Raw genomic sequence first — 27,442 nt, forward strand, 5'->3', positions numbered from 1 at the left:
AGTTGGGGAGTGTGTGAGGTCACCAGCTGGTCCCATGAACGACTGCATAAGGGTTACAGTCTTGAGAAAACGCCAACGACCCTGAGATGTTGAGACGACATCAGGAGAAGGGGGAAAACATTCGTGGTGCCACCGACAGGTCTGGGACTGGAACGTGTAGCCGAAGATTGAAGTGAGACTGTGGAAAGGTTCTGTAGTTTCGCCTATGCAAGAAGGATGAGAGTCTGGCAGGTTAATTTGGTAAATCCATAAATCAAGAATGGGATTTTGACTTTGAACCATTATATTTACTGCATATTAGTTTAACAGATTCCACAGAAAGAATTCACTTGTTACAATAATGTTTTTATAAACGTCAAGGGAACGTTGGCTTTCCTTTCAGATACTGCCTTGCATTCACTAATATTATATTATTCTTTTAATATTACAAACCCACCTGAGACCTGACCAGGACACCACCTGATGTGCCATTGTGTCCTCTGCCCAAGAGTGTGGCCCAGGATTCAAATTAGGTGACAAGGAGGCCGGAGCACATTCTCCTGTCCTGACAGACTTCTCTGAACTTCTTGCCACTTGCTAATTAAGCGACCGAGGGGACTCAGGTGAGCTGGAGGAAAGCCCTGTCTTTCTCCAACAGCTAGAACAAGGTGGCTGTTTTCTAAGACAAATGTGGGTAATGAACAGAAGAGAGGCCAGTGGGCCGATCAAGTTCTATAAGAAACACATGCAAACAGCGCATCCTTCCATGACACAGGCTCACAGGGATGACAAACCGAGTGTGTGAGACATGTCCCGAGCAGGGGCCTGTGTGACCCCCGGAGCAGTGGCGGGAAGCACAGCTCAGCACAAACCACAGGCGAGATGAGTTTCATTTCCCTTCTGGTGCATCTTGAGAGCGCGCTGGCAAACGAGCGAGTCTACTGTTTCTTGCTTCTCAGCACCTGTGACATCACCGCTGAATAAGTCAGGGAATCACAGCCACATTTCAAAGAATCATTCAGTTTTCTCATTAAGAATTCTATAGGAATTTTTTTTTTTTTCCCCACAGCAACAGCCTTGCCAAAACAATGTTAAAAATAGACCTGGTAATACCTTTCACATTGGTAGGCAGCAATGAATGTCTAACAGCGTATATGTCCGGCAGATGTACATAACTTTAGAATTAGGCACTGAAGTTTACACAGTAACATAGAGGACATATATTTGCCAAAAGGACTTTTTAAAAAATGAAGCAAAAAACAAACCTTGGGCTTGGTTGGCCTAAGGGAAGCAAAACCTGTTAGCTGCTTCATCTTCTTGTAGGAAAGTGCTTGTTTAAGGCACAGGGTATTTTGGGGTAAATGTATGTGTAAAAAAATTCAAAAGTGGTTAAAACTAGATATTTCGACTCACCAGCTCATGTGGTAAGTTCCCCAAATTCAAGGGTCTGAATCCTGGCTCTCAAAGTATAGAACTATTTTTGAGACAAGAGGCATCATACGCTTGTCTGGGCCTGCACTGCTTGGGAAAGGGACACAGTTAAGTTGCAAAGTGGTTAGGGTCAAAGGACCCCCTGCTGAGAAAATATACTGAGTCTGACAGCTTGGAATCTTTCAGCAAGATCAGGCCTAATGAGACACTACCTAAAAAGAGGTAATGAAGTAAAATATAATGATTAGAAAATGTACTTACATTAGTAACTATTTGAGGAGTGTCCTTGGTGAGTTCCAAGTAAAACCACTGGCTTCCAGAGAAAGGGCTGAAAAATGGGCCAAGCTGGCCTCTAAAGAATCTTCCTGCTTGACATTGGAAGGATGGGAAATATGCCTCCACACATTTGGAAGATGGAGACATGGATGTTTCCTGAGTTCTCTACTTTTTGTCAGTAGTTGGAACTGATCAGTAGATGATAAGGAACTGATGGCTTTATAAACACAGCTCTTAAATGTAACATAACTTTCTGATCAGCCTTGGCTGGAACTTTTTAATCTCTAGAAGTACATCCACCAGTGAAAGTTTTCTTGGTTTTTGGGCAACAATATAGATGGAGATTAACCCTCTTCTTCCCACCAGGCTCTAAAAATTATTTTGGCCAAAATGTTTAAGTCAGGGGTTTCGGATAGCTTAAATGAGCTTAAAGAGCTTAAATGAGTCATTAAGAATCCTACTGCTTAAAGTAGGCATATTTTTTCCTAGTAGACATAATGACATAACAGTAATAAAAATGTAATATTCAAGTAATTGCTGTAATGTAATTATAGTTTGGTCATAAAGTAAGATTAGAGGTCTGGGATGGCTGTTTGGTGGGTGTGTATTTCAGTGTCTGAATGTAGTCTTCGAGGTGCCTGTCCCGTCTCCCTGGAATGCTGGTGCAGTTCATCACGTAACCAGGTAGCCAGGAGCCCAGCTGAGCCAGCAATATCTAGGGGTTCTGTTTACCCCACCTGCCCTCTCTGGACACCAGCATCCTGCCTGCCACAGATACCTAACCACCACAGTAACTGGAAACAGTGTTTCTGGTCTTATACAGACAACAAAAGGAGAAGTAAAGAAGGTCAGAATCCTCCCTAGGGGAGGCACCAGATGTAGTTCAGTGGCCAACCTGGAAGGGCCACCTCTCTGCCCACCCAGTGCTGTAGCTCTCGGGCTCCCTCTAATCCAAGTGCGGGGGATGAGGGGGGTGGGTGGGTTCTGCTCCCTCATGTCTCTGCTGTGCTGGGCGGTTAGCCTGATCTGGCTTTTGGAGGGGAGAACAATTTCATTAGGTCTGAACAAAAAGAGTGGAATTAGGCGTTTACCCAAAGTGTATCTTATCAAAGGATCTGTCATCATTGGAGGTATTCTTTGAACTGTTATACATGAATTTCTGTCTGCATTTCTTATTTAATGGCGTGACCTCAAGAAAGACAAAATTCAAGCAAAAGGAATGCTTAACTAAATTTGTGATCCAAAACAATAAAAAAATTAATTAACAATATTTACAAGGAACAACCGAAAGAACATCAGATTTGTTGTTGTTGTTACTAGTTTTCCTTTGTAACTAACAGGTAATTTGTGGGGAGATAATTTGAGACTATGTAAATTTCTACTCCTTATCAGTCTTTCTCCCCCATTGAGGATCTTTTAATGCCATAACTCCAGCTATATTTATTAGTTGGCATTCTATGGCAAAGAAGAGCTTTCACTTTCTCCCTTATTTATTTACTTATTTATATTGTATGGACTCAAAATTATTTATCTTATTCTATGCATGATAACCCATTACTATAATCAAATTTTCCCAGATTTAGCCAGTGGGAGCCTCTTCAAGCTCCCATTTTTGCTATTTCCCTGTGGTTCTTTGAGCAACTCTTTATTTTCTGGTGAATTAGGAAGTTCCAGGCTAATTTTTCAAGGCCTCTTTCCCTGCCCCAGTCCTGGAGTCAGCTGTTTTTCCAAGGAGCCTGAATATCAGTGGAGAATACTTAGAAACTAAGATCTGGGTACTAGATGCGAAAGAGTTATCACTTTTTAAGTGTGCAAAATTTATTTCCAGTGTGATCGGTCAGTTTGGAAGAATTCAGGGTGTCTATAAAGAGCTGAGTATCCAGAGGTGAAGGCTGCCTTTGGATCCTGAAAGATCCCGGAACTCTAAAAGGAAGTCAGCCCCTCACCCCCAGGATTACAGATCTGTCACACAGGACGCCAATTCTAGTCTCAGCAAACTGATAAGATCCTTAGGCTTTTCTCCCTCTGAGCAAATACTGTTCTCTAAGCCTCTGATAGCTCTAGATGTCTCTTAACCCATGGTTCAGTCACAAATCAGCAATGTAGAATACTTCACAAACTCAACTTCTTGCCAATATCTGTCACTTTAAATACCTGTGGTCTCTAAATGCCCTCTTATGGACATGAATCTCACACCTACAAAGGCCGGCCATGAATACAGGTAGCTACCTGTGCACAAGTGCCTGCTTGCGTGTCACCTCAGTAAACAATGTGTAGAGTCTCATTCTGCACCTTGAGTCTGCAGTCCTGTTTTCCACAATGGTGACTGCTGAGCTGTGGCTTCAGGGAAGGTGGGAGGGCCAGAGGGTGGCAACAGTGGCCAAGAGCAACGGTGGGCGTACAGGATTTCCTCTTCTTCAACTCCGTTGAACAAAGTTGAAGGAGGGCAAAGCGTGGGATTTGACTGATCCTGGAGAACTGTTGGCTTTTACTTGGCATCTACACTCTTAGGGCTTGAAAAATGTTATTTTTACCCTAAACTTCTATTTCATTAATCCTGTGTTAAGAGTGGTCTAACCCTGTTAGTTGGGTAGGCTGCTTCTGTTCCAATTAGCATATATTTCCATAAGTGTTGAGTGGAGAAGGGGATGGAAGAGGCAGAATTTCTAAACTATTGACCTTGGAGGGACTTGTACGAAGGTGTGTCTGACATGAGTGTAATACAACTGAAAAGTGTAATACAACCGGAAAAGCTCCAGTAAATGGTAAGTTATGGTTGGCGCTGATGATTTACGCTAAGCAGAATAAACTATGTTGGGAACATAAAATATTTCTAAGCTTATAGTCTATTCACTCAATACACATAACATTCAATCTTCCTCCTTAAAAAATAGATATTTAGAGCACTGAGAATCTCCAGAGGAAATCAGGTTATTTACTATCTTTGTGTTCGCCCATGTCACACATTCCAAGTTTAAGAGTTGGAAGTGCTTTGATATTCTCAAATGAAAGGTACTGTGTGATGTCCCCATTTAAATGTAAATCCTACTATTGTATTATCCCTGCCATTACATTAAGTGACTTTCCTTTCTACTGACAATTTGAAGGGGGAATGTCAGAACAAGTCTTCAGTAGCCAAACTGTTTCATTGTTTAAGTACTGACAGGCCAGTTGCCTAATCAGAAAATGCAGAATTAAACCAAGGAAGCTTATTTTGAGAGCAGGTCTGTGGCAATCTACCATATGTAAGACCAGGAGGTAAACAGGAAGTACTGAGTTGGCTTGGTCTACTCCTACAGGCAACAGATAGAAATAAAATCAGTGTTTACCAAATGGGAAAGCACAAAGCTGGTACAGAGAGAAATGCTATTTTCATGCTTCTAAAAAGGCATTACAAATAACACAAAGTTTCAAACCTATAATTAAAAACTATTTTTAAAAAGCTTTGATTAGGCTACCTTCAAAAATAGACATTGTAGGCCGAAATAAATTTCTTAAAGGTCAACTTTCTCCTATGCTGGTTTCCCCTAATCCATTCTCTCTAATGCCCTCTTAAACAACAGACTTCAAGAGTAAAAAGAGTGTCTCAGAATCACTGAGTAGAAGTTCAGTGCTCCCACTTAACAGATGGGTAATCCAAGGCCCCAAAGTTAAAGCAATTTATAAAATGTCACACAGCCAAGTAGGGGCAGGGGGAATTTAGGATCTGAGTTATTCATGAGGCAAAAGTTATGGATAGACTGAACTTCTTAGTGCCAGACACAAGGACACAACCCTTTTGGTAAAGGGGCTAAATGCATTGTTGGTGTAGTTTTGACCAGAAGCCAAAAGAGAGGTTCCATGCATTCAAACTGAATAGACTCCCCACCTTTAGAAAGGACAAGACCCTTTCCTCTTTTGTTGTCAAAAGCCTCAACTGAAAAATGAGGTGATTCTGCAGTTCTAATATTGTGAATCTGAGAAAAGAACGAACTGAAAAAGGTGATTTGATCTAGGGAAGTAGAGAGTAAACAAATGGAAATGGAGATAGATTTTTTTTTGGGTGAGAGTAATTCATAATATTTAGAAACCTAGTTGGGTTGTTTGAGGGCAATTAAACTTTAGTAACCCGGTTTTCGGACCAACATCAGCACTCAACCCAGGAATAGCCCAAGAGAGGAATGGGCAAAGTACAAGATTAGGCAATTCAAAAAAGAACGGCGACACATGGCCATAAACACATTCAAAATATTCAACCTCAATGGTATTCAAAAATACAAATAAATGCAGTGGTCAGACCTTCCCCTTCTTTAAACTGGAAAAGATTAAAAAAGGTAATGATACCTAGTGTTGGTGAAGGCACAGGGAAACTGACTTTCAAACATTGTTAATGAGAATGAAAACTGGAAAAACCCAACTGGAGGGCCATCTGGATAAGTCTCAAGCTTTTAAAATGAGGCATACCTTCCATGGAGCAATTCCAGTTCTGAGAATTTGCCTTAAAGAAGATAAAAAGAGATTTCCACAACCAGTTTAGTGGATTACAACCGGGCACAAATTCTTTGCTGCTCTTCTTACCAAGAGATAGAGCCTATTTCCCTTCCCCTCTAACCTGGACTGGGTTTGTGACCAGCTTTGACTGCAAAATATAGAAGTGATGCTGTGGAACTTCAGAGCCACACCTGAAGAAGAATCAGTTTTCATTTCATCCCTCTTGGAAGACGACCGCCTTTTTTTTTTTTTTTAATTGAAGTATAGTTGATGAACGAGATTGTGTTAGTTTCAGGTGTTCAGCAGTGATCCAGTTATTTATATATTAACATATTTCAGATTATTTTCCATTATAGGTTATTATAAGATATTGAATATAATTCCCTGTGCTATACAGAAAATCCTTGTTGCTTATCTATTTTATGTATAGTAGTTTGTATCTGTTAATCCCAAACTCCTAATTTATCCTTCCCCTCCCTCCCTTTCATTTTGGTAACCGTAAGTTTGTTTTCTATGTCTTTGAGTTTGTTTTGTAAGTAAGTTCATGTGTATTGTTTTTTAGATTCCACATATAAGTGATATCATACGATATTTGTCTTTCTCTGTCTGACTTACTTCGCTTAGTGTGTTAATCTCTAGGTCCATCTATGTTGCTTGGAAGGACTCATGTTTTAAAAATGTACATTTCTGGTCTCTCCCAACTACTGGATGTGAATCTCTGAGGGATGAGCCTAGACACACACACACACACACACACACACACACTTCCCCATGTGCTTTATAAATGATCGTGGTCATAAAAGTGTGAGAGCCGTGGTGCAGAGGGAACACCACCAGCATCACACCTGACCAGCTGGGCACTTGAACAAATGCCTAGAACATTCTTGCCCTGAAGTTAGTGCTTCCTGGGCCACAGATGGAGTGCCTCTAGGGGCACTGAGGACCCCTCCTCACACGGGAGGACACTGGGAGTAGGAGAAGCCATGCCTACACCCTCTTAGTATGTTATTCTTTAGGTCCATTCATGTTGCTGCAAATGGCAATATTTCATTCTTTTTTATGGATGATTACTGTTCCATTGTATGTGTACACCACATCTTCTTAAACCAATCATCTGTTGATAGGCACATTATCTTTTCAAATTAGTGCTTTCATTTTTTCCAGATATATACCCAGGGGTGGAATTGCTGGATCAGATGGCAACTATTTTTAGTTTTTTAAGGAACCTCCATACTGTTCTCCATAGTGGCTGCACCAATTTACATCCCCACCTGCAGAGCAGGAGGGTTCCCTTTCCCCACACCATCTCCAGCACTGATTATTTGTAGGCTTTTTGATGATGGCCATTCTGACCAGTATGAGGTAATACCTCATTGTGGTTTTGATTTGTATCTCTCTGATAATTAGCGATGTTGAATATCTTTTCTTTTTCTTTTGCAGTACGCGGGCCTCTCATTGTTGTGGCCTCTCCCGTTGCGGAGCACAGGCTCCGGACGTGCAAGCTCAGCGGCCATGGCTCACGGGCCTAGCCGCTCTGCGGCATGTGGGATCTTCCCAGAACGGGGCACGAACCCATGTCCCCTGCATCGGCAGGCGGACTCTCAACCACTGCGCCACCAGGGAAGCCCTGAACATCTTTTCATGTGCCTGTTGGCCATCTGTGTGAAGCCAGTTGTCTTTTAAATTCAACTACCCTGAAACTATCATGTGTGAGGAAGCCAAAGGTTGTCAGAAGCAAAAGGAGAGATCATGGGGAGCTCTGAGGCTCCAAATCTCCAAATTGATGAGCAAAGCCTTTTTGATCCTTCTGGTCCAGCTCAGCTGCCCGCTGAATGCAGCTGATAACTACCAGATGATGCCATACGGAGCAGAACTACCTAGTCAAGACTTGCCTGAATCTCTGACTCCCCAGAATCATGAGAAATGATAAATCATTGTTGTTTTAAGCCACTAAGTTTCGGGGGGATTTGTTATACAGCAAAATATAACTGAAACAGAAAGAGGCAGGCTCACCCCATCAAGCAAGGAACCATACCAGCTGAGGTGTTTATTGAGGGCTAAGGGAGTATGAACTGCCTAGTGGAAGAAGGAAGTTATAAGCTCTAGCTATGACCACTGGACCTGTTACAGAAATGATGACAGGAGTGGTTATGAGTATCTCTTCCTTACTTTAATGTGAATACAGCGTATTTGTTTGGGTATTAAACAATTCTTTATTATTTCCCCCTCTCCCTTTCCCCTATTATCAGGTATTAATAGTGGTTAGCTATACATCTCAGTATTTAAGTTGCAGGATATCAACTCATAGAAAAGAACAAACATCACCCCAAATGGATGTGTCATATTGGACTATATCTTTTTTTAAAAAAATAAACTTTTAATTTTAGAATAGTTTTATATTTATTAAAAGAATTACACAGATAATACAAAGTTCCTATATACCCCACACCCAGTTTCTCCTATTATTAATATTTGACATTAGTATGGTATATTTGTTACAATTAATGAACCAATTTTGATATGTTATCATTCACTAAAGCCCATACTTATATTCAGATTTCCTTAGTTTTTACCTAATGTCCTTTTTCTGTTCCAGAATCACACCTAGGACCACATTACATTTACTTATGACATGTCTCCTTAGGTTCCTCTTGGCTGTGATAGTTTCTCAGACTTTCCTTGTTTTTGATGACTTTGACCGTTTTGAGTAGTCAGGTGTTTTGTAGAATATCCCTCAACTGAGATTTGTTCGATGCTTTTCTCATGATTAGACTGAGTTTATAGATTTTCAGGAGGAAGACCACAAAGGTATTCATATCCTCTTTGGAGGAGAGGGTTAGCATGTGTCATGCTAGGGGGAAGCATTTTGCTATTGTCTTTATTTGGAGGATTTAATAGTACGGTTAAAAGTGTATGGTGTAAAAAAAAAAAAAAAAAAAAGTGTATGGTGTAGGGCTTCCCTGGTGGCGCAGTGGTTGAGAGTCTACCTGCCGATGCAGGGGACACGGGTTCGTGCCCCAGTCCGGGAGGATCCCACGTGCCGCGGAGCAGCTGGGCCCATGAGCCATGGCCGCTGAGCCTGCGCGTCTGGAGCCTGTGCTCCGCAACGGGAGAGGCCACAACAGTGAGAGGCCCGCGTACCGCAAAAAAGAAAGAAAGAAAGAAAAAAATTGTATGGTGTATGGATACCAAGTTGACAAAGGGTAGACTATTTGGTACTGTGTCAACTTGGTGAAACTGAAACTACATTTCCAGAATTCCCTTCCCTATATGGTTCTGAGTAGAGTTGGCCAAAAGAGAAGTTTATGCAAGATTTGGAAGATGGCAGTGAAGCAGTTATTAACCTTTGAAGTTCACTGTGGTTAGATGCAGTTACTGTCACAGAAGTGCTGGTGGTTCTAGCTTATCCTCCCTTTCCTCCACTCTCCATCCAGCTCTTCCTCCTGACTGAGGATCCTATTTCCAAACAAAGGCTCCAAGCTCACTACCAGACACTTGGTGGTAGACCCACAGAGGGAGCAGTTCTACAGAAGCATGGCTTCCTACAGACCTTCCTGTGAGCTGTCACTTTGCAACTACTTTGTCAGGTGGTTGTGCTTTGCTTCCCAAATTGATGGGTTGTGGACTTTTTCTCTGATCCTCCAACTTCCTTCCTAGGGTTTCACTTTCCCAAATCCTCCCACAGCTCTGGAAGATCTGATTCCTATAATAAAACCTTTATCCCATAAGCACAGTGGTTCTGACTCTGACTGTACTCTGACTGATACATCGAGACTAATCGTTGACCTGAGAACAATTAGAAAAACTGGACAAAATGCAAAACAATTGTGTAATAGTTTTCTATGCTGCTGTTACAAATTACCACACATTTAGCGGCTTAAACACAAATGCATCACCTTACAGTTCTATAGGTCAGAAGTCTGCTATGGGTCTCGTGGACTAAAACCAAGGTGTTGGTAGGTATGTTACTTTCTGGAGGTTGTAGGAGAGAACCACTTCCTGCTCAGATTGTCGGGAGTTTTCAGTTCTTGGCTGTAGGGCCAAAGTCCCGGTTTGCTTACTGGCTACAAGAGCCATTTTAGAGCCCACCACATTCACTGGCTCATGACACCCTTACTCCGTCTTCAAAGCCAGCAGTGTCAAGTCCTTCTGATGTCACACTATCTTCCCCACTTTTCTGCCTCCTCCTTCTGTTTTTAAGAGCTCATGTGATTAGATTGGGCCTACCTGGATCACCTAGGATAATCTCCCGTGATTATCAGTTGATCAGCAACCTTAATTCCAGTCCTGTAACTTTAATTCCCTTTTGTTATGTGACATCTTCACAGGTTCTAGGGATGTGAATGTGGACATCTTTGGGAAGCGCACTTTATTTGAGGCATCAGTAAAAAGCCAAGGCAGTCAGGGTTTGAGGCACTAGAAATTGAAGAAGAGGAAAGTTCATTTTTTCCTTCAGGGAATTTGCCAATTAAATGTGAGAGTAAGAGAAGCTGCATGGGGAGCAGTGGTCTAGGGCTTGCAGCAGTCTCACTGGGCTGGAGATGCAGAGGTTGGAGCTTGGGGCTGAGGTACAGAGGTAATGAGGGACCACAATCTCAGACAGGAGGTAACTGCAGAGAAGTGAACCTATAATTCTACATGAAATTTCTCCTTGAAATATACATCAACTCCAAAGCTGCACATGTATGGGGTAAGAGTAGAAGCTGGGAGGCGAATGAGGTGAGCAGAAATTTCATCCATCTTATGGGTCCAGGGAGTCAGGGGCTGGATTTCAGTGCTCACCAAGGTTGAAGGGTCTGGTAAACACCACAGGCTCTCAGCTGAGACCCTAGGTATACCTTTTATGAATACGGGCAAAGTAGAAAAAGATCAACCTTGATCTGACTACATCCCTGTCCACTTGCCAGCAAATTAAATCCTCTCTGGAAGAAATCATCATCCAGAGCTTCTACATTTTTTCACATACAAGGTCTGGTATTCAGCAGAAAAAATCCTAGGCATAGTGGGATACAGAACAAAGTGACTGAAAACTAAGAGGAAAAAATCCCAGAGTACAAAAGCAGGTCTATAAGCAACCCAGACACTGGGGTAATCAGAAAGGGACTTTAAAATAACATTTTAAAAAAAGAATCAAATGGGGACTTCCCTGGTGGCCTGTGCTCCACAGGAGAAGCCACCTAAATGCGAAGGCCGTGTGCCGCAACGAGAAGAGTAGCCCCAGCTTGCCACAACTAGAGAAAGACCGTGTGCAGCAACGAAGACCCAACGTAGCCAAAATTAATAAATAAATTAAAAAAAAAAAAGAATCAAATGGTGATTGCATAACTGAAAAAAAAACCAAACCCTGAAATTAAGAGTTCACTAGATGGGCTTAATAGAATTTTGGATGCAGCAAAAGAGATTAATAAAGATGGGTCAGTCAGTAGAAAATATCCAGATTAATAAAGAAGAGAGAAAAAAAGATGGGAAATTTCAAAAAGAGCATAGGAGACATCTTGCACATGGTGAAAAGTCTGACATACATGTAATTAAAATCCTAGAAGAATATTTGAAGAATAGTGGCTGAGAATGTTAAAAAAAATTGATGAAAGACATCGAGCCTCAGATTCAAGAAATTCTATAAACTCCAAAAAAGATAAATCAGATATATCTGAAGGAAACGAAAATGCTAATTCAAAGAAATAATGCATCCCAATGATCATTTTGTAATGTAAATAAATATCAAATAACTATGTTGTATACCTGAAACTAATATAATGTTGTAAGTCATTTATAATTAAATAAAAAAATCAATCAATGCAATGTACCACCAAAAAAAGAGAAACTATATTATCTCCAAGGATGCAGAAAAACCATTTGATAAAATTCAACATCCATTCATTATAAAAACACTCAGCAAACTAAGAATAGAAAGGAACTTCTCTGGTGGCACAGTGGTTAAGAATCTGCTTGCCAGTGCAGGGGACACAGGTTTGAGCCCTGGTCTGGGAAGATCCCACATGCCGTGGAGCAACTAAGCCTGTGCACCACAACTACTGAGCCTGCGCTCTAGAGCCTGTGAGCCACCACTACTGAAGCTCACGTGCCACAACTACTGAAGCCTGCACGCCTAGAGCCCATGCCCTGCAACGAGAAGCCAGTGCAATGAGAAGCCTGCGCATCACAACGAAGAGTAGCCCCCGCTCGCGCAACTAGAAAAAGCTTGTGTGCGTCAATGAAGACCCAACACAGCCAAAAATAAATAAATAAGTAAACTTATTTAAAAAAAAAAAAAAAGAAAGGAACTTCCCTCAATATGATAAAGAGCATCTAAGAAAATCTTGCAGCTAATTTAATGATGAAAGACTGAATGTTTTCCCCATAAATTCAGGAAAAAGGCAAGGATGTCTGTTTTCACCATGACTGCTCAATAGTGTACTGGAGATGCTAGTCACTGCAATAAGGCAAGAAGAAGAAATAAGAAGTATACAGATTAGAAAGAAAGAAAAAAAACTGTCTTTATTTGCAAATAACAATCACCTACGTAGAAAATTCCAAAGAATACACAAAAAGAAAACAAAACAAAAATCCCTGAGAACTATTATAGCTAGTAAGTGAGATCAGCAAGGTTACAGGAAAAAAGGTCCATATACAAATATTGATTTTATTTCTATATATTAGCAATGAACCAGAAATTGAAATATCTATGGATAAATCTAATAAAATATGTACTGGATTTACATTCTGAAAACTATAAAACATTGATGAAGGAAATCAGAAAAGACCTAAGTAAATGAAAAGCTATTCCACATTCATTGATTAAAGGTCTAAAACAGTTAAGGTATCAATTCTCCCTAAATTGAGCTATAGATTCAAAGCAATTCCAGTCAAAATCCTAGCAAGTGTTTTGTAGAAATATGGAAAATCAAAGAACATAGAATAAAAAAAGATTTTGAAAAGGAAAAGCTGAAGGATTCATAAGACCTGATTTTATGACTTAGTAATCAAGACAGTGAGGTGCTAAGGATGAGCATACAGATCAATGGAACAAAACAGAATCCAAAATGGACCCACACATATATGGTCAATTGGTTTTAGACAAAGGTGTCAAGGTAATTCAATGAGGAAAGAATAATCTTCAAAAAAATGGTGTTGGAACAGACATCCATGTGCAGGGGAAGAAAAAAAAAGGGATCTTAAACCTTACTTTGCACCATATACAAAAGTAAACTCAAAATGAATCAAATACCTAAAAGTAAAAGTTGAAATTTAAAGTATCAAGAAGAAAACATTGGAGAAAACCTTTGTGAGCTTGGGTTAGATCAAGATTTCTCAGATAAGACACAAAAAAGTATGATCCATAAAAGAATAAAAATTGATAAATCAAACTTCTTCAAAATTAAAACCTTCAGCTCTTCCAAAGACTCTTTAAGAAAAGTCAAGCCCCAGACTCAGAGAAAATATGTGAAAAACACATTTCTGTATCTAGAATACATGAAGAACTCTTATATTGTAATAAGAAGACAAACAACCGATTTCTTAAAATAGACAAAAGATTTGAACCAACAAAGAAAATATATGGATGGTAAACCAATACATGCAAGTGCTTAGTACCATTAGTCACCAGAGAAAAGCAAGTAAAGCCCCCGTGAGATACAACTATTTGCTTATCAGGATGGCTAAAATTAAAACAAGACAAAACAAACAACAGAATAGATCATACCAAATGCTGGCAAAGATACGGAGCAACTAGAAATCTCATATTTCTGATGGTAGTGCCAAATGGTACAGCACTTTGGGAAAACACTGTCTGTTTCTTATAAAATTAAATATTCACTTACCATATGACTCAGTGATCCCAATCCTAAGTGTTTACCCATTACCAATGAATACATAAATCGACACAAAGCTCTGTCCACCCATGTTCATAGAAGCTTTATTCTTAATAGCCAGAAACAATCGAAAGGTACACTTAATAATGAATAGATAAACTGTGGTGCATCCACACCAAGGAATATTACTCAGCAAGAAAAGGAAATGAACTACTGATACACACAACCACATGGATGAATCTCAAAAGCATTACACTCAGTGAAAGAAGGCACAAAAACTTTACATCTAAATTTATATAGAATTATTCCATTTTATGTGATATTCTGGAAAAGGTAAAGTTACAGAGACAGAAATCAGACCAGTGGTTGCCAGGGGTTAGTGATCAGTGGCAGATCAATTACAAAGGAACATGAGAGAACTTTCTGGCATTCATGTATCTTGATTATGGTGGCAGTTACACAACTGTGCTTATTTGTTAGAAGTCACTGAATTGAACCACACATCTAAAAAGGGGTTATTACTACATGTAAACTATACCACATTGAGCTAATTTTTAAAAAAGAAATAAATATATGTGCTGTGTCTAAGAAAAAACGACTGCAACGTAAGAGGTAATGAATAAATGCACTTAAAAAACTGCTAACCCAGGAATTCCCTGGTGGTCCAGTGGTTAGGACTCGGCTCTTTCACGGTTGGGGCCTAGGTTTGATCTCTGGTTGGGGAGCTACGATCCTGCAAGCCGCGTGGCGTGGCCAAAAAAAATTGCTAACTTGGAGTTGTGCAAAAAACTTAATAAGTAGTGAAATATATCAAAAACTTTGAAATAATGTTAATGAAAAACCAAGTACATCATAATAACTCTTGCTTGTGGTGGCCAAATTTCTTATTCTGTTGAAGATGTATTGTGAATTTGGAAGCACTAAAATCTAAAAAAAGAGTTATGTTGAAGAACACAGTTGAAGAAATTCAGAGGACTTTGGAAAGTCAAGGGAAAGCAAATAGTTGAGGCATGGAGTCAGACAACAAGCCAGGACAGAAGTGAGAAGAAACAGTTAAAGTCTGGAGAAGAACCAGAGAACAATGACATGGGTATAATGTTGCAAGAATTTGCAGAAATACGGACTGATCAATCGTTCATTTATGTTGGAAAATACTGACGGAGCATGCACTAGTGTCAGGCCCTGCTCTAAGTGCTGGGGACACAACAGCGGACAAAACAGACCATAATCCTGAATCTCAGACAGTCTATACATTCTAGAGGAAGGAGATAATAAACAAAATAAATAAGTCTAAGAAATGGTATGGAAGTGTGAGTGATAAAAACGAAAACAAGGAAGCAGGATATTGTATGTAAGGCAGAGGCTGGGGCTTCAATATTTAAAAGGGGGTTAGAGAAGGCCTTATTGAAGAACAGGTACTTGAGAAAAGAATTGATGCAGGTGAGGGAGCCATGAGGAGAGCTTTTAAAGGTGGGTGCTTTTAAAACTGAGTTCTCATGGTGTACTCAGCTAACATCTGTCCACTTTGCTGAGACCTATTTAGCTTCCATAATAATGATATAAAAAGATACCACGTAATGTGACAACTGGTTATGTCAATTTATAAAAATGATTTACAGAATAAATATAATCTTCATTTCAACCAAACAAGAAATATTAGAAATCCAACTGAAAGAAAACTACACACTTCAATTTATTTTCAGCTACTACTACCTCTCCTCTCTCAAACCTGCCCCTCTTTCAATTTCCATTACACGTGATTCTGAAAAAGCTGAATGGAACAGTTTAATAAATTTTTGAGTATTAGCTAGGAAAGGGGGTTAGAGAAAACAGGAGGAAATAGCCTATCCATATGAAAATAATCATCACATAATATTTATTGTCTGGGATTGAAATGTTTCAAATATGCAAAGCAGTAAAATGTCAGGAAAAGCAAAACTTCCTAATGTTAAAAAGACCATAAATTTTCCCCAAAATAAGACATGAAAAAAGTTCGGGTGATACTTAAGGTCAAAAGAAAAAAAATACCCTTAAATTTAAGCTAAAGAAGCTTAAAACCTTCAGAGGGCACAACTTACTCACCACTGAAGGGCTGCGGAGACAATGGCAGTTACTGTAAAAGCACAGAAGACAATAGGTATCTCTTTTTTTTTTTTTTTTTGAGCTTGAGAATCACTTTTTAACCTTAACAAATTCCCTGACTCATGCATTCTGTAACTTGTACTTTTGCTACCTCTTGAATGAAAAAAAAAAATGTAATGTCAAAAAGCTACAAGGATTTCAGTGTCATTTTTAAATAAATTTATGTTTGTATTTTATAAATTACAATGGCACGTATGTAAATATTTAGAGTGGCACCCATATGGGCAAAACATGTAACATATTTAATCTATAGATAATTTAATGTAGGTGGCTTCTTGAGCCCTTTTATGGAACTCTGCGGTTCCCCCTAGGTCCCTGCTTCACTGTTTGGGAACTGTCAACACCATGTTGATTGTTTGGCTTTCACAGGTGCTAAGAAAAATTTTTTTGAATGAATGAACAGAGATAAAGAAAGCAGACGTTTTAGCTGCAAGCTACTGTTGGGTGAAAAACTGTTGCTTCCGGTTCACAAAATCTCATTATTTTCAGTCTAAATAGATCTTCATATTTGTTCTAAGTTCAGTGAACATGTTATTTCCATTACCTTTAGGGAAATCCCATCCTAAAATAGCTTGTTGTCTTTAAAGTAAACTAGTGGGAGGACTAGCAGGTTTTCAAAGATGCTGCTATAAACAAAAATGGAGTACGTCTCTAAGTCTTTTTCAAGTTTGTATAGATTCAAGTAGGACACAAAGGTTCTTAGGTCTTTAGTAGTGTACCAATGTGACTAAGGTTACCTCCCTCCCTGAGGTCATTAACCCCTTCAAATAAGACTGTAGTCAGAGTGACCTACTCATAAAGGCCACAAGAAATCTGACTCATGGCCTGCTTTGAATTGCTTTCTCTGAGACACTGTATTATTGTCTTTAAGAAAAAGGCTGTGATCATCTATAGTTCTTGAGATTTGCAGCCAAATAAGTCAAACAAGCATCAATAAGAGATTAAACAAAGACTTAACCAAAAAAAAAAAAAAAACCAAAAAGAAAGAAAAAGAATTTTGTGCTCATGTTTGTTAAACAACCAAAAAATGTTTATTGAACACCTAACATGTGCATGTGGCGATTACAAAGAGGTACAGATTTAAGACTTGCCCTCAAGAAATTCTTAATTTCTTGAGGCAGGCTACAAAGCACACGGAGAGATGATTAGGGACAGAAAAGAGGAAGTACAGAGACCGACAGGGGCATAAAAATTCAGAGGATGCAGAAGGCACTCTGCCCTGATAGGCGAAGCTTTATGGAAAAGAGCTAGAGAAGGAGAGCACCTTGAAAACCTAGGGAGGAAGAGGCAGATGGATTTTTCGTATGGTTCACAGAGACACATGACTCTGTATATTGCAGGGGAAAGGCACCCTAAGTGACCTTGCATGTCTCCATCTGGATCACGTAGGCAAGGTTCCACTTCACTCTGTGATCATCCGAGGGATGCAGCAAGACAGCTAGTCTTGGGAGGAGCTGCCACAAGGATCATCTGCCTCCCTGGTTCTGGAGAGACATGGGATTTTCCACTTCGACCTCCTTTTAGGTATGGATGAAAGCTGGAAAACTGCTTGGCTGTGGTTTAGAGTTGGTGCCTCCATGACACAGCGACCCATCCCTCTGGTCTTCTGTCATCTGGACCCTAGATTTGGTATACTCCTTTGGGATTAGGACCATGGAAAATTGACACCATGCTGATCTTGCTTAGGCTGCCCTGTAAGTCACAAGCTTCCTGCACCATCTGGGCTCACTGTTTCCTCCCAGGCCAAACCTATGGAAGTGTGGCTGGCCAATGTGCAGGAGTCACTGCTGCTTAGAGACTGCTCGATGGATTGGCACATACAGGTCTGGAAGGAGTGATTAACTTTTCCCAAGTAAAGTGATTGGAAGAAGTAAATCAACGCCATTCAGAGGAGAAAGCTACAGGTACGTAGTACAACAGGCTGCAGTACTGCTAGTCGGCATCTTAACAAACAAAAATCAGAAAGCGACTTGGTCTGAGGCAGAACAGACCTAGGGTTGAATTAAAGAAGCTGCATGAGGGAGGAAAACCAACATTTCTTTCTTTCTTTCTTTCTATTGGGGTATAGTTGTTTTACAATGTTGTGTTAGTTTCTACTGTACAGCAAAGTGAAGTAGAGTCCCCTGTGTTATACAGCAGGTTCTCACTAGTTATCTATTTCATACATATTAGTGGATATATGTCAATCCCAATCTTCCAATTTATCCCACCTCCCCTCCCCCCTTGGTATCCATACGTTTGTCCTCTACATCTGTGTCTCTATTTCTGCCTTGCAAACTGGTTCATCTGTACCATTTTTCTACACGATATTTGTTTTTCTCTTTCTGACTTACTTCACTCTGTATGAAAGTCTCTAGGTTCATCCACGTCTCTACAAATGACCCAGTTTCGTTCCTTTTTATGGCTGAGTAATATTCCATCGTATATATGTACCACATCTTCTTTACCCATTTGTCTGTCGACGGGCATTTAGGTTGCTTTCATGACCTGGCTATTGTAAACAGTGATGCAATGAACACTGGGGTGCATGTGTCTTTTTGAATTATGAAAACCATCATTTCTAATTCAAATTGTTTTCAGCAACTTTCTTTCCGCTTTCTTCCTTTCTCTGTCCACCACTCCCCCCAAGCACACACACATCCTGGGCTAGAAGAAACAATGACTATGTCACAACTAACAAGCGAACATCTAAAAGGGACATCTGTATAAAGTCGCAAGGGGTTGCCATACGTACTTCTGTATCTGCCACTGCAAACACATGTACACAAGTTGGGGATTACTTTATAACATGAGATAAATACCTTGTATGAAAGCATAGAATAGTAGCCTATGTAATAGGAGCCTTCTGGAGAAATCTGGTCTCCACAAAGGAGAGGCTTTGTACACATGGATTTTTGAGGAAGTTTTTCTCGTAAGTTGTACAGGGATTCTCAGTATGTGCATTGATCATATGTATTTATCTTAAGGTTTAAGATATTACAGAGGACTTGGCATCATTCTATATAATTATAGTCTATTATACATTACATGATATTCTATTATATACATAATACTTGGCCTTAGGGAAGGAATGTTAAGTTAAAATGAAGTTTTCTTGTAATCAAGTCTTTTTAGTAGAGAAGCGCTTCTAGGTTCAGGGCAGCAATTCTCTTTAATATGTTATCAGAACTCTTTAGTACAATCTGTGCCGCACAACTGTGGTTAAGAGCACGAGCTCTGGGGTCAAAGTGCTGGGTACAAATGCTAGCGCCATCTTGGGCACTTCTGCATAAGGCAGTGAAGCTTCTGTTCTTAAATTTGCGTTCTATCACCTCTGGGCAACAGGGAGAATGACCATGCGTGTCTCATAGTGGGGTTGTGAGGATTTAATGAGATAGCCACACAAAGTGCTTAGTATAAAGGGTGGCACACGGTGTCCTACAATTATTATGTAAAACTTATTATTAAAATACTGATACAATAAATCATTTTTGATAGCAAGTAAATTGTTACTTAAACAGTTATAAGTTACAGTTATATTATACAAGTAATCCTCTTGTATAATATGTAAGTGTATTATATAAGTAATCCTCTTGCTTCTTGATTTTTCCTATACCTTTTTCTATTTTTATCTTCCTTTGAATAAAAGGGAACAGTGAATGAGTGGTGGTGATGAGCAGAAAAGGGAACATGAATATAATAGTGTATACAGAGTTACAGTGGTTTCCAACAATGAAATACTGTATCTGGGTTTCTCATGACTTTGTAGGAATTGATTGTTTTAAAATATGCTTCAATTGCCAAAATTCCCATGACTTATGACAGGCTGAATATTTGATATTTTCTTCCAGAAGACAAATGTAAGTCTCTTTCTTTGTTTCTTCTTCTTCTTCTTTTTCTAAAGTGCTACAGTATCACTATCCTAGTCACGACACTAGAAACTTACTTTAAGAGATACGACTTTTTAATATTTGAGTTTTTAAAGGCATCTGGCCCTTATTTAACCATCACATTTACATCCAATTTCTGCAGGCATGGTTTTGCTGTTTAAGCTTGGCTTGATGCCCTCTGCAGAGAGCCTTTGCTTTAATGAACACAACCCCACTGAAACTGCTGGAGTCCCCTGGTCTGCCCCCCTTCCCTGCCCCCAACCAACTGTACAAGAAGAGCACAGAAAGTTTCACCTTGCATTTCAAATAAGAAGATAAAAGTAAGAAAATAAATCGAGGGAGAATCAGCTTTATGTGGCTGCCACTGCTATGACATATTCAACTTGATGCCCTTATATTATTTGCAGAAGTGTTTATGTACTATGAAATGTTCAGCCAGAGCATACAGGAGACTATAAAATATTTTATGAGATGTATACATGGTTGATGGTAGAATTTTAAATGCAACTTGGGAAGGTTCTATCTAAATTCCAGGAGGGCAGATGAGGAAATACTTTCTCTGTAGTGACTCGGTTTTACATAAGGGGTTATATGAACTGGAAAGAAATACCTGATTTGGGAACTATACAAAATTTTTTTCATAAAATTAAATTTTATAATTTATAGGCAAGTAAAATTGTTTTCTTTCAGACCAAGAATCACAAGTTATGTTTATTTGTCTTCTACGTGGTAAAAGCATTAAACGCGGATTGTTTATTATTTTATAGGAACAAAGAACATGCAGTAATAAATGAAGAATCCTCCCCGGATACAGGAAGTATATACACCATTAAAAAATATTTGTGCTTCTGATGGTTTTTAAATAACAACTCTCGGTTCTAAAACTGGAACATTATTTTTGAATCTCAACTATTGCAATATGTGAAGGCAGAAGGTTAATGACATATCCTCAAAATGGCATGTTTAGAAAATTGCATTTCCAAATTCAGGTGAAGGGAGAAATATATTTCTGTTTCCTTTATCTTCAAGTCTGTAAGGCAGTACCAATTTCCCATAAGAGAAGTTATTTATTTACTTATTTATTTTCAAATTCCATCTCCCAAACACAGGCCTACAGAAATAGAAACTATTTTGTGCATTCACATTTGATTTACAATTAAGCCTGACTTTTTGTTTCTTTTTGTTTTGTTTATTTAAAATTTTAATTTTATATTGAAGTATAGTTGATTTACAATGTTGTGTTAGTTTCAGGTGTACAGCAAAGTGATTTAGTTATACGTACACATATACCTATTCTCTTTCAGATTCTTTTCCCGTATAGGTTATCACAGAGTATTGGGTAGAGTTTCCTGTGCTATGCAGTAGGTCCTTGTTGATTTTATATATAGTAATGTGTGTATGTTAATCCCATCCTCCTAATTTACCACCCCTCCCCCACCTTTCCCCTTTGGTAACCATAAGTTTGTTTTCTAAGCCTGCGAGTCTGTTCTGTTTTGTAAATAAGTTCATTTGTATCATTTTTTAGATTCCATATATAAGTGATATCATATAATATTGGTCTTTGACTTCACTTAGTGTGATAATCTCTAGGTCCATCCATGTTGCCTCAAATGGCATTATTTCATTGTTTTTTATGGCTGAGTAATAGTCCATATATTTTTATGTGGTATATAAGTACCACATCTTCTTTATCCATTCAGGTATCGATGGACATTTAGGATGCTTCCATGTCTTGGCTATTATAAATAGTGCTGCAATGAACACTGGGGTTGCATGTATCTTTTTGAAGTATGGTTTTCTCCAGATATATGCCCTGGAGTGGGATTGCTGGATCATATGATAGCTCTACTTTTAATTTTTAAAATTTTTTTGATTTTTTGGTGGGATCTTAGCTCCCCGACCAAGGATCAAAACTGCACCCCCTGCATTGGCAGTGTGGAGTCTTAACCACTGGACCTCCAGGGAGGTCCCTACTTTTAGTTTTTTAAGGAACCTCCATACTGTTCTCCATAGTGGTTGTACCAATTTACATTCCCACCAACAATGTAGGAGGGTTCCCTTTTCTCCATACCCCCTCTAGCATTTATTGTTCATAGACTTTTTGATGATGGCCATTCTGACCAGTGTGAGGTGATTGTAGTTTTGATTCGCATTTCTCTAACAATTATTGATGTTGAGCATCTTTTCACTTGCTTTTTTCCCATCTGTATGTCTTCTTTGGAGAAATGTCTATTTAGATCTTCTGTCCATTTTCTGATTAGGTTATTTGGGTTTTTTTTTTTTTATATTGAGCTGCAAGAGCTGTTTGTATATTTTGGAGATTAATCCCTTGTCGGTTGCTTTGTTTGCAAACATTTTCTCCCGTTCTGTGGGTTGTATTTCTGTTTTGTTTATGGTTTCCTTTGCCGTGCAAAAGCTTTTAAGTTTAGTTAGGTCCCATTTGTTTATTTTTGTTTTTATTTTCATTGTTCTAGCATCAACATCACAAAGTCATTGGGAAGATAAATGAACTACCAAAGGTAAGGTTCCTGACACAAAGTAGGTGCTCAAAGTATGTTAATTCCTCTCTCCCCTGCTTACAGACCTCTTTTTTAAAATTGATGTATAACTGGCATATAACACATTATTTAATTAACATCACAGTCCCTCTGAGGAAGATTTTAATATAACGCTTATGCTTTAGGATGTGTCCATAATTAGAATCATTTAAAAAATAAATCTAGGTTATTGTCTAAGATAAACATGCCATAAAACCCTGACGTGTCTTGGTAATATCTAATGCAAACCCAGTATGGTGGAGTATAAGACTAGATAGACTGATAATTAGGGACCATGGTCTGGTCTCTGGTCTGTCATAGCATTGCTGAGTGACGTTGGTAAAGTCAGTCTCCCTCTCCAGGCCATCATTTTCCATCTGTAAAATGAGTGGTTGTTTCCAATGATCTTTAAGACCATCTTCCACTCTGACAGTTTATGATTCTACATAACAATTTAATCTTTAAAGAAATTTATTTAAGTCACATTTTCTGAAACTTTCCCTTTATAAATTTTTTTTCCCCCTATACTCACTGCTTAAGGAAATTTTATTTCACTTCAAATTTAGTGTTGTGGAAAGAGTCAGAAAAAGAACCTAAGTGTAGAAAAGAAAAAAAAAGAATTACAAATATTAATATTGAGCCATTACGGGGACATCTAGGCTGGTTCGGGACAGACATAAATGACCTTGTTCTATTCTAAATTCAGCTCACTGGCTTATGATGAAAAGTGAAAGGTTATTATATGGACTTACTGGGCAAAACCAGATTTTATAAATAATTACCTGTCAGACTGTTCAAGATAGACAAACATACGCCAGACCAACAAAAACACAGACCTGTCATATTTCTGAGAGAAATGTACGTTGAGTCTTCCTTCTCTGGGACTATAAGGAGATCAGGTAGAATAAAATGAAGGGAAAAAAAAATCTAAACCCGATATTTTCTGCCTTGTGCATACTTTAAAACGTATAATGTGGGAGAGGAGGAATTTCGATGTGAAAAACCGGCTCCTGAAAATTTTACACGTCCATAAGCCTGGCATAGAAACCAAATACAATAAATGCTGTCGTTTTACAAGTTAGGATGTTTACTGCAAGCTTGTAATTTTCCATGATTAGGGATGCCAAGAAAAATAAGAATGATGATAAAAAGAGAAGTTTAATCATACATTTCACCCAGCGCAGATGGAACATCAAAACCCTTTGGCAATTTTTTGATATTATATATCTGCATTTTTTTGTTCTTGACATGAAGATTTTTTCCAGAAGGACTAACATAGAACAGGTAAGTGATAGTTAACAAATGTGAATAATATGGCACAATCACATTAACTGAGCCTCACTATGATTTGGTCACAGGAGGAAAATCTTGCATGCTTCTCATTTCTGTTTTTATTAATTCTTTACAAAGGCTATCTCAGTGTGTGTAGAAACCATGATAAAAGTAAAATTATACAAAACTCCTAAAGAATTAAAGAAACCACTTCCTTCTTTGCAATTCAAGTTCAATCAAGAACTGTATATAACTGCTATATCTTGGTTCGCTTCGTTACAGTTCCTCGTTTACTGGAGAAAGTATAGATGCCAGAAGGATAACTCAGCTGCTACCAGCAAGAAACTGCCCAGCCCACATTTCAGTCTAGGTGTTAGTGCTTTGGAGGGAGAAAGCAGATCACTTGGCTCCCCATCCATTGATTCTAACCGCTTTGCTTCTAAATGGGTACAGCGTGTGTGTGAGGGCTGGGCCTGGGGATCGGAGGGACAGGGGAAGGAGAAAAATGAAGATGGGGAAGAGGGTCTACGAGGGGAAAAACACACGATAGGTAGATACTCAGGAAGTTGGGAGGAGGCCATGAAAATGACACATATACTACACGTGGGGTGAAGGGAAGAGAAGATGGGAACAGACAGTTCATCAGGCCAATTAGGTCTTTGATTAGTGTGAGTTTATAAGATGGACATTTGTCTGTAAAATACATGTAGATCTAGACATCAAATGTCAGAAGGTAGAGTTGGTGGGACAGTCCAAGGGGAAAACTGACTGTTCTTTTAATTTTGTTTCCTTTGTCCTAAACCTGGATTACAAAATGCATCAAATGAAACATAGACTAAACACTGAGAAAAAAAAAAGTCACTGCTTTTAAGTTATGTGAGCTGAGAGCAGTAAATCTATTCCAAATTAAAATCTCAAAACTGTGTGATGTGCATTCTTGTCCACCTACACACCATCCCAAACATCCTGCCATTAATTGGCTAAATGGCCCATCTAGTAAACAAGACTAAGTGTTGAGGGGGCTGGAAAAGGGCTGGAGTCAGCCAGTTGATAGTCACAACAAACCAACCCACTCCCAAGGATGCGGAGAAGGTAAACTTGTCTTTTATTTTGCCCAAGGAGGGGAACAGAAATCACCTTAATATAACACTGCCTTTCCTGTTGTCTCGGTCCCAGTCACATCAGCAGGCCAGAAAAGCCATCCCATTCCTGCGGTAGGCACTCTGTCAAAGAAAAAGAAATCTGCAGTGAATTATCACATGAAGTCAGACCAGGAAAGGAAGCGAAAGAGCAAACAGAACTTTCTTCCTGTTTTGTAGACTCTGCTGGCTGCCATCTAATAGGGTGCTTAATCTGAACATTTCTGGTGGCAAAGCTCTAGCAGCCACTTTGTTAAAAAGTCAGTGTGGTTAACAAGCGGTTAGTGATTCTATTTTGGGGGAGTGGGAGATACCTAAAATAAGACATCCCATTTTGTTAATTGATTGGGCTTGGTTAGGCCAAAGACATGTTGTGTTGAATCTGTTTGTCCTTTATAAACATGTGCTCTCTATTGGACATGCCCAAGAATCACTTCTAACTAAGTCTCTTAATAGTCTGTAAATTACTGACTCATTATATCCTTCCCAGGCCTAATTTACAGTCTCAGCGAAAAGCTATGGGAACAGATACTAACAGAGCGCCCCCCCCCACAAATATGGTGATCTCTAAGGAGTTCTGTACGTTATAGACATTACAGAAAACCTGAATCTTACATAATTTTATATACATTCATGTACATATAGATGTATAAATGGATATTCATGATGGGATAAAAATACTCCCATAAAAGAAAAATGGGAAAATAGATACTAATTGCAATAATGCAATATATTCCAGTAAAGAAAGTAAAATGGTGTGATTTCTCACCCCAAGAGATATATTCTGCATTTCAGAGTCAGAAGAGTTGGGCCATACAGGGCCTCTGTGACTCGTCCTGATTCTCACAATGAGACCCAGAGTGACGCAGAATTAAAATCCGGGATTTAGGAATAAAATACCCCTTTTCACCACCATAGTTTTCATTATTTAAACTAGGAACAGCAACGTTCAGAGAATTCATAACCCTCAATTAAATGGAATTTTTCTATAATCTGTTTTCAGAAAAATGGAAAAAATGACAAAATCTCATATCAGGGATCTTTTTTCCTTTAAGCTAGTAACTCTGGGCTGTTCTGGAGTCTGTAAACTTTAGGTCCAATAAATTTACCTCAGTAGCCATATTATAGGAAATACAGAATAAGCTTTTATGGTTAAGATAATGTTATGAAGGTGCTGAGAGTTTTATTCTAAAAACATGATTATTTTTAATTATACAAAAAAAAAAAATAAAAAGGAAAGTGGACCCAAGCTTTTTAGAAAGACTTCTACCAATATGAGGTGAAACAAAAATGGTTTTCCAGATAACTTTCTGTTAATCATAAAATTCAATTAACTTCAAAACCCTTCCCTTCAAATCTCCTGCTTACACAGGATTTACTATGGTTGTCAGGCTTTGGCGTCCTGGCTGAAATTTCATCGGTGGGTTATGCTGTTACACAGTTCACTCCAGATCAGCATATCAAGGATGAGAAAACAGTGGCAGATTCCAAGTTTCCTTTCTCAGGGATCTCTGGGAGCTCCATCTCACCATTGGACTCTTTGTGCCACAGGGTACTTTCAGATTGAAGCAAACATTCTAACAAAGGCTAGAAAATTCCAGCTCTAGCTCCTAAGATTGTGCACCGGAGAACAGTGGTTAAGTGAGCTCCTTGGAGAGCCACAAATAAGTTGCAGGAACGGATAAGGTGTCTTCCCACAACTACAGGCAGGGGAGCCTCAGGCCTTGAAACAGCCCCTTCCACCACAGCCGCCTTCGAGAGGCTCACGCCAAAGTAATACTTTCAGCTTCTTAACCTTGATATTTTACAGTTTACAACCACAGTGACAACCTTGAACATAACATAATATTGAAAGCACAAGGAATGGTTTACATGGAGATAAATGGACCTAGGAATAAAGCTGGGTTCCTCTTAAAGGTAAATGGTTGAGGTGAGCCTTCCTTGAAAAAGCAGTCTTGGCTCGGGAGAAGACTGAGTCTTGGCTGAACTCACCTGAGAAATTACCACATTAAATCTTTCCAAGGTGGGTGATATGAAATGGTTTGCTCCAGTACTGAAGAGGTCACTTTTCAAAAATCAAGTCACCTTCACAGATAACTGATTACCACTGTTTGCAAACAAGTAAAAGATGACGGGCTTATTTAATAACATAGACACTCAAGTAGCCAAGTTTAATGAGAAAACCAAAGTTTAGAGCTGACCCAGATTTCTGGAATAAGTTCTTCTAATTCTAATTCTAAAGTAAAGAAGAAACAACGAGCATGTGTAATTAGTGAAGAGCAATTTCAGCAAACCAATCCCCTAGGGTCCTCCACCCTGAGTCACTGCTTTTTCCTTTTGATGTATAAAGGATGTATGTTGTCTGTCTGTGTAGGGTAATTATGGGAATGTCCCAAATTTGGCATCCCTTCCAGAGTAAGCAACTTGAAAGGAAGATGGATGAAGACAACTCATCCTTGTGTCAACTGTGAATTTCTCTCTATTTGTGTTGCGAATGCTGAAACTAAATTTAAACA

At 39.0% G+C, this 27,442-nt stretch overlaps 1 protein-coding gene across 1 annotated transcript in view; it reads right to left on the bottom strand.

Annotated features, from left to right (window-relative positions):
• Positions 1 to 24,869: 24,869 nt before the first annotated feature.
• The window catches only part of SUPT3H (SPT3 homolog, SAGA and STAGA complex component), a 432,145-nt gene continuing 429,572 nt past the window's right edge, over positions 24,870 to 27,442 (bottom strand). Inside the window, exon 12 of the mRNA XM_065886432.1 lies at positions 24,870 to 25,010. Coding sequence (XP_065742504.1) covers positions 24,969 to 25,010 — 42 coding nt within the window. The 3' untranslated portion in view covers positions 24,870 to 24,968. The remainder of the gene's footprint in view (positions 25,011 to 27,442) is intronic.

Source organism: Phocoena phocoena, chromosome 10 (genome assembly GCF_963924675.1).
Source record: "Phocoena phocoena chromosome 10, mPhoPho1.1, whole genome shotgun sequence".
In the NCBI taxonomy this organism is placed as follows: Eukaryota; Metazoa; Chordata; class Mammalia; order Artiodactyla; family Phocoenidae; genus Phocoena; species Phocoena phocoena.